Source organism: Rutilus rutilus (assembly GCF_951802725.1).
Source record: "Rutilus rutilus genome assembly, chromosome: 25".
In the NCBI taxonomy this organism is placed as follows: domain Eukaryota; kingdom Metazoa; phylum Chordata; class Actinopteri; order Cypriniformes; family Leuciscidae; genus Rutilus; species Rutilus rutilus.
Window position 1 is genome coordinate 3,750,224 of NC_140229.1, and position 11,590 is coordinate 3,761,813.

Genomic DNA, 11,590 nt, shown 5'->3' on the forward strand with positions numbered 1-11,590 from the left:
CTGGTTTGTCTTCAACACTGACTTGATGCATACGTTTAGAGACTGTGTTTAACATGCAACTAGCGCCACCATCTGCTCTATATGAAACAGATGTAACGTTATGATGTAGAATTATAAAGATGTGCATTACCTATATGCATTAAAATAAATATACTTTCCTAGATATTCGCTTCCAAATAGACAAAATCAATCTTTCCTTGAAGTAAAACCCTTGCAGTAACTCCTTGAAGAAGTTTCTGCCAATTTGCATCATCTTAGAATGCGACAATTATAAAACCTGTAACAAAAAACAGTCCGATATGTTTTTTATAATAATAATAAAAAATGCCATTTAACACAACTTATTTAGTGTATTTTAAAACATCCTAATGAATGCTCAGGTAATGAAACTCATTGGGAATACAGTATTTCGACGTCAACCAAGCTCGCTCCTAGCAGCCAATCCTGTGCCCTGCTCGTCGTGCGTATTAAACGCGTCAGCCAATCAGAGCCAACCTGCAGAAATAGTCTATCGCGATTGGCTTGCAGCGTCAATCCGGGCTCCGTCGTAAAGCCAGTTTAGAGTCGAAAGGTACCAAGATGGCGGAGGTAAGTTGGAAAATTGGGGGAAGGCGTCATATTTTTGTCGCTAATTTCTTTTCCCACAGTGCATTAGTTTGGGATTTCTATATCTGATTGCGTGTATTTATGCCTTATCTTTGGATAGAGGATGGTTTGGCGGAGATACGTGCGATATTGGCCGTCAAAACGAGTGTTTTAAACGTCGATCGGCCTCTTTTAGCGTCGAGCGTTCAGAGCGGGCGTCAGATCTGACTGAGCGGAGCTGCGAGTAGCGTCGAGCGCGCTGCGATGGTTAGTTAGTACTGAAAATGCTTTTTTTATTTTTTATTTTGCGCTTTTTTAATATTTTTACTTCTTTATTATTGCCGTTTTTTCGTCTGTATACTTATGTGCGATTTCAGAGAGTAATTGAGTGATTTTTCCCTATTGCTGCAGTACCGAATTGATGCTGTGAAGTGGCGACATCAAACCATTTATTTGATTAATTTTAATGTTATAATTTATAGTTCAACATAGCTGTATTTTGCTTAAGAGACCCAGAACACATTAATAAATATTGGTTATTTATTTGGCTTGTTAGTGACCCTCACAAACTCTGTATAATTTTCTAATGTAAACTGCGGATTTAAAAAGTACAAATGAGGAATCAACTGTTTTATTTTAATTATTTTAAGGAATGATTTTTATCCATTCATGTATATTTTTTTGTATTCAATGACATTTGACCAATTCTTTTTTTTTTATTCATCTTCATTGGTCTGTGCAGAGCATGCTATCATTATTCATATATCATTTACTATTCATCCCAATATTATATTCAAACGATTACTGTTACTATAGTTAAATTGTGGTAATTCTTTTGCCTCCACTGTCATCAGGACAAAAAAACTAAAAGACTTTGCAAACTTAATACACATTTTTTTTAGTAAATCCCATATATAGCCTATTTAATATGTGTTTGCAACAGTAATAACAATTTGGTTACTATAATATCATTTTGTTAAGGGAAGTTAACCAGTGTTATTCATAATGCTGTAAATTCCCCAAACCTCACATTTTCTCATTGTAATTTCAGGCTTCCTTGGGAAGTACAAGCCCAGGTAATTTTCCCTCTAAATCTATTTTATAATGTTTACTTACAAGTTGTGTATATATATATAAAAAACACATGCCTGTAATAAAAAATGTATTATTGGGTTAAATAATGTTTTTGAAATGTATGTAATAATATTTAATATTTGCATTTAATAATTATGGATTAATTTGATCTTTACAGTAGGCTCTTTGTCATCGGAAGATCACGATTTTGACCCGACGGCAGACATGCTGGTGCACGATTATGATGATGAACGTACGTTAGAGGAAGAGGAGATGAGGGATGGCGAGTCAAGCGGGAGCTCGGAAATCGCGGATCTGGAAAAGGTTTGCCTTCATTCTTTTGCCCAACGCACATGTCGCTCTCATTTATGGATGATAATTTTTATATTGTGGGTAGGGATGTCAATTAAAAATAAATTTCCAACGATCAATTAATGGATTAATTGTTGACCTACCTAGTTATCATGTTGCCTAACCAAATAGGTGTCGTTTAAACTTAGAAGCTTGGCTTTACAGTAAATATAGGCAGTCCCTCCAGGATTTCACGATTTTTTTGTGTGATTTTTGCGATCAAAATTACTGATTTTGTGGCAGTAATTTCCAGAAATTTGTGAAAAAATTTGCGCATTTTATAATTAGGACATTACATTTACCATAATAGTATTGTCAGATGCACAATAGTCATACATGACACAAATCACAAACAAAATGCATAAAGCTTGTTTATTTTGGTCTAATCAAATTCCCATCAAATTAACTTTTAAAACAACCTATGGGCAATTTTTCTACCTGACCTATGTAAATATTAACAGCAGGTGTAGTAATATACTGTAGAACTGTGTGTAAATCCTGAGTTGAGGGGTCCTGAGCTGCAGTAGGCAACCAGTTACTTATAGTGCAGCGTTTTGCATAGCGTCCCCAGTGCGTATAGCTACGCAATACGAAGTGACCGTTCGAAAGGGAACTACTCGGTTACTATCGTAACCTCAGTTCCCTGAGAGTAGGGAACGAGTATTGCGTAGCAGGCCGCACTAATAGTAACCTGGCAAGTTGTCGCTTCAGTCGTTAAACCTGCTAAAATGGCATTTTTCTGAGACTAATATCATAGACAGTAAAAGAATAATATAGGCTAAGGCCGCGCCCGCGCCATTGGATGTGCAGTTGCCGCAGCACAGCCAATGAGTGAGCCAGACACTCACTGCGCTAGCTGTGCAGCTGCAAAATGCGTTTTACATTATAGGCTTCAGTAAATCGAGGGAAAGGAGTTTCCTCTTTTCCCGCAACATCTGTATCCACGTAAAAATGCATTGAAACTTTCATTAAACTAGAGATATTTCAATTGGGTGATTTATAATTTAATGTTTTGTGAGGTCTTTTTCATTTTTGTGATTATTTTGCGGTTAAATTAGGAATTATGCAGGATCGCAAAAAAATGCGACATTTTGTTGATTTTTGCGTTGTATTCAGCGATCGCGGAATCGGGGAAAAACTGGAGGGACTGTATAGGGAATATGACCATCACTTCATCACGCTCTATTTTCATAGCGTGAAAAAAAAAAAATGCTTAACATGAAAATGTGATCTGTAAAATCATTGTCATATATCGTTGAAAGCTCTCCGCTAGCAGAATACAACAAGCATATTTGTGTCAGACCAGACTTTACTGGGCCACCGTCGCACGTGTAAACATTTTTGTTTGTAACTTTGCGAAACATTCGCAAACCATAGCAGATCATGTGTTTTTATTTAGTAGAGCAGGTGATCTCGAACGAGCCGAATTACTCGTAATGTTAAAGTACTTTATGATAAATACTCTGCTTGTTACATAAACGTGCAACATTTCAGCCGTAAATAAGTTATGAATGTTAGCTAGATTATGTTCATATTTGTGCATGTTTTATTTATTTAAACATCTATTGCATGTCATTATATATAGCGAGTTAGCTCACGTGATTTAAGTTTCGCGCTTCAGAACTTCCGTTAAGAGAACATAGTGAGCATTGATGCTCCCTGTTTTTCACGGTGCATTCTGGGACTTCTGACTTCTGAACTCGGCATCTGATTGAGGCGTACCCATTAATACATTTAGAGTATGTAACTACGGTGCGCTCACTTAATTTATCCTCGTGTGTCCACTGCATGTGAGCCGCAAAACTACATCAAATGATGACCATTCATACGTTTCATCAGTTCAATTATCGACAATTAATCGATTGCTGGTTAATCGTTAGCGTTCCTAATTGTGGCAAGTTACAATTATAACCATGCTGACATTATAAAAACACAAATTGTGTTCTTTTATCCATATAATAATAGTAATGTCTATTAATATTAACCAGTACTGATGTGATCAAACATTATATTATGCATCATTCTGGAGTTGTATGCGTGATTCCCAGTGATAAACCATTGGATCTCAAGCAAAACTCTTTCTCACAGGAGGGGAACATGCCGTTGGAAGAGCTGCTAGCGCTATACAGATATGAAGCAGCAGACAGCGCTGTCGGAGGGTCGAGTGCGGACAGCTCGTCTGTAGAGCTGACCGATGAGCTGCCTGACATGACGTTAGATAAAGTAAATATATATGTGTATATCTTCTTTTTTTTTTATTTAATAAAATATTTTTTATTTCTTTCTTTGACATTGTTAATGTCATTTTGTCTCGTAACAGGAAGAAATCGCTAAAGATTTGCTCTCTGGAGACGACGAAGAAACACAATCTTCTGCCGATGACCTCACGCCATCTGTGACGTCACACGAAACCAATGATTTCTTCCCCAGAACTCTTCGCTGTAAGCACATAGATGTTGTTTTAATATCACTGATGAAAGTGTGGCCTTTTCTCCAGTTTTAATTTTGAGTATTTAATTTTCTGTGACGCTCAGTTTTGGTTGTTCTTTTCCAGCTAATGTGATTTACGATGGAGACAAAGAATCTGAGGGTGAGGATGATGGCTTGAACCCTGAAGACTCTCGCAAGGTGAAGAACTTTGTCAATCGTGAAATCCCGAATAGATTTTTACTGTCTTAATCAGAGTTTGCAGTTAAAAATGGGTTGTGTCCTATCGTTTATGTGTGTCAGACAAAGTTGTGAACCTGTTGAAGATAAGTGTGTATTTTATTAACTTTGTTACTTTCACAGGAGATCATGGTGGGATTTGAATACCAGGCAGAAATTCCTGCTCTTACCTGTTATAATGACCAGGAAAAAGGTGAGTAAGAACAAGAACAGATTTGGGTCAGTGTTTACATAAACCAGAAATTGCCTTGAACATATTGTATGCGTGTATGTCTTAGTCAGTGTTTTTCCTGGGACGAACATGGTCATCCACACACACACACACACACACACACAGTACAAAGACCCTACTCATGTGAACGGCAAGCCCAGTGCTGACAATAAATCTAAAAAATATAGATTTCTCGATTTTAATCGATTCTCATTTTTACGAAACGATATCGATTCTTAAATCCCAAGAATCGATTAGTCATCCTGTTTTCAGTTGATGAATGAATGGAACATTGTTGCGTGCATCCCATCCAATAAATCGCAATAATCTTTGTCCTTTGTTATTATTGATATGAAACAAAGTCTCAGATTTCATAATTACCGTTTTGGCGCTGTGGCGTGAGATCGCTCAAGAGAAGCACATGACCTTCTCTTCCGGCTTAATAATACCAGTTACAGCGCGAAATAAACATGAATGAGCATCTGAAAGTGTGTTAAAAGAGAGTACAACTTATCGAAATCCGTATCATGTGACATGGAATCGCTCAATCAGTGTTTCAACCGTGGAAAGACGTCAGTAAATCAGCTTGTAAACAATGTCGTGTAACGTCACATTTACCTCAGAAAAACCATATCCAGTGACCATAAACTCGTCAGTCAGCTAGACAAATTAACTCTAGAGAGGAGCACTTTGTTAAATATATGCACCAATATAATATTATTATATAACATATAATATAATATTAATAACATATTCACTATAATTTTTAATGTTCTTCAATATTTAATGCATGTTTGAATAAATCTGGAAAGTTTTTTTATGACAGCCACCATTTAAATTTTTATATAATTTCATATAACTTTATTATTATAAAAATAAATAATAGTGTATTTTAAGTGTTTGTATACAAATCAGTTAATTTTTACCTTCAATATTATAGTTGGCTAATGAAGCCTATAGGCTACCACTGACTCCCATAGTTTACAATAATAGTTAAGAGATTTGTTTTCCTTGGGAAAATTTGCAATGTATTGTACCTGATATCCAAAATAATCAATATTGAATCGAATCGAAATCGAATTGTGAAATTTGTCAATACCCAACCCTAGTATGCATGTGTTAGATACACAAAGCGAGCAAAGAGCGCTGCCATTAAAGTCACTCAAGCTGTCAATTACAACGCGAGGTACACAAAGCTGCGCTCTTGTGAAAACTCCCGTTATAATCAATGAAGCTGTCTACAAAGTGCAGTGAATCTCTTACTGACATGTTTATACCTTGCTGGTTATGATGAAATAATTCTTGATCGTGATTTTTGAGCAGCGTTGAGCTGATTTCGACTAACTTAAACATGCCTAACTGGCCGTTGCCTTCACGCGCTCAACAAAGCTCAGCACTGCAAAAGCACGTTGTTCACACACACACACACTCATGGCAGCGTTTTAAAGCAGCCAAAGATTCAGTTTGGTTGCCGCCAAAATATTTTCAGTTAGTGAAACTTGATTAATATTGGTTAAATATTGGTTGGGACTTGATTTTATTCGTTGAGATTTTATTGGTTAAAAATGTCAGGCTGTAATGTCACAGAAATCTGTCGTCCGCATTGTTTTTATGCAAGAATAAAAGTTGTTTTGGAGATGTTGTTAATATTAGATTTTGAAGAAAGATAACATTTTTATTATTTGGAATAACATGCTGATGATTGAGTCAACTGATTGTTCGTTTGAGATGTTTTTTCACAGTTCCTCTGAAATGAATGTGTGTTCCTGTCATTTGTTCTTCAGTGTACGCAGAGGAAGATCAGCTGCTGTGGCAGCCGGACATGTTGCCCGAGTCTAAAGTCAAAAGTTTCCTGCAGGACGCTCTGAGAGCGGATGGAAAGATGGACGGAGATGGCAAATGTTCTCTGGTCAAAGACAATGAGCAGGTGAATATCACAGATCAATATTTTTACACAACCCAAACACAGGCATTAAAGGGATATTTCACCGCTGGAAAGATGAATGTGTATTTAAATCGGGTCATTTATGTAGTAGAAATGTGACATTATTTTAGAAGTTGGTGCCTTCTAGACTGAGAAAAGCCAGAAAATGTATTTTTGGCTCATGTGGATGAAAGACGACAACTCCCAGAATGCACTTGCTTCGCTGCCCTACGAGGCCACGCCCAAGCCACGCCTACCGGTTACAGAGGGCAGTATCGGGAGAAATGATACAGCTAGGCTACTAGTCGACTCGAAACTGAAAAGACGGCGTTTTATGGTGAGATCCCCCTATGGGCGGGTTGAAGACATGCGGGATGAGCTCCTCCTACTGGCTGGAGTCTCTCGCCTCTGGACAAAAGAGCCTCTGATGACGATAAATGGCGATTTTTGTGTCATCTGAGTTTTTTTTCCAGACACACAATACAGAAATCTCTCGTCTCAGGGGGACATGAGGGAGGGAAGCACGGTCACTCGAAAATAATCGGGTTTCTACTGATACAAAGCTTAATGCTAATCGGTGAAGTATCCCTTTAAACTTGATGGGCTGTTAAACTTGAAGCCTTATTTTTTAGGACATTAGCCGTATATCCTAGCCTGGATGCCAGCCGAACTTAGCCCCGCCCACAACATTTGAGGTCGGGAAGTTCGGTCTGGACTTGATCCGTTGTGGAGCAACTATGCTCGAACCAGAGCTGTTCGGACCAATCAAATTGTCAGGCTTTTGATGATGATGGACAGATGATCAACAGTAACGTAATCATCCACGTCACCAAAGAGCACTTGGGTTGAATTCGTTTACAACAAAGATGCCGCCATCGCGTCTGGTATAGAAGATATTGACAGCGCATTAATTTTAAAAGAGGAACAGAGAACCGCGTTCAAGGCGTTTGTCAATCGGAAAGATGTTTTTCGCCGTCCTTCCTACGGGATTCGGCTAAAGTTTAATTTATCAGCTGGCCCCGATGGTCGCTAAGAAGATGAGGGAAAACCCTGTGGTCATTGTGGTTTCTCCGTTGCTCTGATTGGTTGTAGGTCTATCCAATTGAATGCAGAGTCATTTTCTTTCCTGGTTCGGTTGAAACACGCCCCTTAATCACAGCCCAATGGAGCAGTATCAGACTCATATTCTGACGACGTCACGCTACATATATCCATTTTTCTTAACAAACCTGTTTGTTCTCTCCAGGCCTTATATGAGCTTTTGAAGTGTAACTACAACGTCCAGGAAGCTCTGGAACGGTATCGCAGCAATGACAAATCCTTAAAGGGTAAGTGGAAGTAATGCCGTTGTTTTGTTATCGCAGTGTTGTTGAACTAAATTAAAAAAAGTTACTTTAAAAATCTATTTATTTAGATGAGATGCTCCCGTGGTCGGAAGAAGAATGCCGGAATTTTGAACACGCTCTTCTCTTGTATGAGAAGAACTTCCACCTCATTCAGAAACACAAGGTAAGATGGCGTCTTTTCTCATGCGTTTTTGATCCTAAACGATGTTTAAATTTGAGGAAGGATTTAAATAAATCAGATGCCACTCATATTAAACGCATGAAATCCCATTAACATTGTATACACACATTTCTATTTATAAGTTAAAATATTATGAATATTCTGTGGAATTATATTATAGGATGGGGCCTGATTTATCCTTTTAGGATTTGATTGGTTAAAAACATCAGGCTATAATGTAATTGAATGTTTTGCATCATATTGCACCAAGTAATGCTTGATTATTATGTTATGTGGTAACTTTTCTTTGAATGTTTATTTTCCAGGTCAACACACGGACGGTGGCAGAGTGTGTTGCGTTTTACTACATGTGGAAGAAGTCCGAGCGATTTGACTTTTTCGTCCAGCAAAACCGATTTGGGAAGAAGAAGTTCAGCAGTTATCCTGGTGTCACGTGAGTCCTGTGATGATCTTCTGTTCAGTGGACGATGAAATGTTCAGTGTGAACCCGAGACATCGTAATAGACGTTTATAAGCGAGCCGAATAAATCTGTCTCATGCTCATGAACTTTGAAGTTCAGGTAGGGGTGTGCGATATCACGATTAAAATGTCTCCACGATCTGCTTTTCAAGAAATATCGTAGTATCGTGGATTCTATCAGTTGCTGTTCTGGCGCCTCTGTCCCAACATGCTGAACAACGTGACGTATATTCACATCAAATGTTACGGGACACTGCCGTTCACAAAAGTTCATAATTTGCATGTGCTTTAATGCCTTGTTGGTTAAACATTTAATTCGCGTGCTGATGCGCTGTTCTAACGTGCGCGTTTCTGAGCACTCACAGGCACTAAAAGCCTGCCTAACAGCGCCTAGTTACTGGGACTAAGTTATCTTTCGAGTCTAATTGTGCTAATACTGTCAAATACACACAAGGTTTACATAAACAAAGTCGGTTATGTCTAAAGTGAAAGCAAACAGAGAAAATCTGCTTGTCAAATGCGTGTATATTAGACGCGTCGCGTGCAGATCTTAAAGAGACAGTAGCCTAATAGTAAACATGCTGCCGCTTGTCCTTAAAGAGATAGTTCACCCAAAAATATATACTATGGAAGTCACTGGGGTACATCAACTATTTGGTTACCCGCATTCTTCAAAATAACTTTTATTTTCAACAGAAGAAAGAAACTTATTCGAGTTTAAAACAACTTGAGCGTAAATTATGACAGAGTAAATTTTGGGAGAACTTTCCCTTTAATGCTAATCAAACAACAAAACACAAAGAGGAAATCACTCACTGCTCTTGACTGAGAACTTAAATAGCTTTTATAAGTATCAATGTATAATCTTTACAATGAAGTCTATGTTGTGTTTTATTTTCATAATTGTTCATTTAAACACTTTCTTCAATGCTACTGTTAAATACACCTACTGTAGCTGAAAACATAAAGCACTGTTTATTTCATATGGACATTAGTTTGGCTGTAATGCTCAGTCACAAAATAGTAAAACCAACATGAAAAAGAATCGTGATCAAATTGTGAATCGTGATATGATATTTTTACCATATCGCCCACCTCGAAGTTCAGGTCACAGCACTTGCATATTGTTGTCCTATTAGTTTACTTGCTTCTATTGCTCTCCTCATTTGTAAGTCTGCTAAATGATTAAATGTAAATGTTGTTCTCTCCTGCAGGGATCTGATGGACCGGTTGGTGGACGAGGCCGAGGGTCTGGTGGATGGATCTGCTTCTGTGTGTTCCAGTAGCAGTGGCAGGATTGAGCCTCCGACCGAACAACAACTCAACCTTCTCAACTCCATCACAGCCAGTGACCTCTCCGGTATGGCAACAGATTATAATGTTTTTAGACATGCGTTTACTTTTTAGTCATTTATCATCCATTCTGAGATTATAATAGTGGTGGCAGTTCCACAAAAAAAGAGAAAAATAGCAGCACGACATTGATATCATCAGAAATGTTTATTGAGCAGCAAATCAGCATATTAAAATGATTGACAGGAATAAATCACATTTTAAAATATATTCTCATAGAACGTATTATGCCCTTGATTTTGTTTTTGGGCTCTACTAGAACAGGTTTTAATGTTTGAATTTTCCAAAAAACATAATTTTTCCCATACTTGACAGTTGCAGCTCCTCTTTTCCCAGTCTCTCATTAACGCTCTGTTTAGTTCCTGTCTCTATGAAGCCCCTCCTTCTGAAAAGCACACTGTGCTCTGATTGGTCGGTTGGACCAGTGTGTTGTGATTGGTCGACCGTTTTGAGCGTGTTTGGGAAATGTCCCGCCCCTTACCATAACAGTGAGTTTCAACACATTACTAACTAACTCGACCAGGCCCCGCCCCTTTATTCTGCGTATTAATTATTTAAATGAGGAATATTGTGACGTGTTCATTCCCGGGAGAAACTCAAGACTACAATGGAGGCGTTTCAGGGAGTTCGGAAACACTGACACTGATATACAGTATAACTCCCGCTGGAGGGACTTTGTGCTTTCTGACCTTTTTCATGCTTAAACAGCAACTAGGGATGGGACGGTATGAAAATTTCATATCACGATAATAGTGACCAAAATTATCGTGATTATCAATATCACGGTTTTGTTAACCCGAGATGTAAGTGTTCAAAAAGAACTGATGCTCACACTGAAGACATTTCAACAAGTTTTATATTTGAAAATCAACAAACAACAAATAAAACAAGCAACTCTGCACTTTTTTAAGCAAGATTATATTCTGTGGCATTTCCTTCCTTAAAATGACCGTCGTCAATAACAACGCGTTATAACACAGCGCACATGCATCACAACGGACGCGCTCTCTCGTTTCATTCAAATACAACTTGCCGTCTTGCGTCTCTGTTTTCTATTGTATTGAAAATGAAATCAGACTTGATTTATTGTTTACTGAGTTTGATCATATTTTTGTGATCATGTAAGATTTAAAACATTAATCTGCCTTCCGCCCTTCTCGAATAAAAAAGAATGCTGCGCCTGCGTCAGCTTGTTGCTGGCTGGACAGGATTTACAGTGAGTTATTAAAATCGCGATAATCAAACACGGTTTTAATGATAATTCAATTTTAAACGATAATACTAACCGTCAGTACATTTTATCGTGGTTTATAGTGAAACCAGTAATCGTCCCATCCCTAACATTCATTCATTCATTCACTCACTCATTCATTCATTCATTCATTCACTCCATTCATTCATTCACTCACTCACTCACTCATTCACTCACTCATTCATT

The 11,590-nt window shown here is 37.9% G+C and overlaps 1 protein-coding gene across 2 annotated transcripts in view; it reads left to right on the forward strand.

The window, feature by feature from the left end:
• Nucleotides 1-558: 558 nt before the first annotated feature.
• mier3a (mesoderm induction early response 1, family member 3 a) overlaps nt 559-11,590 on the forward strand; it is a 12,252-nt gene continuing 1,220 nt past the window's right edge. The window contains exons 1-12 of one of the 2 annotated variants that reach the window (XM_084400113.1): nt 559-588; nt 1,637-1,661; nt 1,838-1,983; nt 4,099-4,233; nt 4,331-4,451; nt 4,565-4,638; nt 4,801-4,870; nt 6,673-6,815; nt 8,059-8,140; nt 8,227-8,321; nt 8,645-8,772; nt 10,014-10,159. In XM_084400113.1, coding sequence (XP_084256239.1) covers nt 580-588; nt 1,637-1,661; nt 1,838-1,983; nt 4,099-4,233; nt 4,331-4,451; nt 4,565-4,638; nt 4,801-4,870; nt 6,673-6,815; nt 8,059-8,140; nt 8,227-8,321; nt 8,645-8,772; nt 10,014-10,159 — 1,174 coding nt within the window. In that variant the 5' untranslated portion in view covers nt 559-579. The other variant, XM_084400114.1, reaches the window with a different exon arrangement.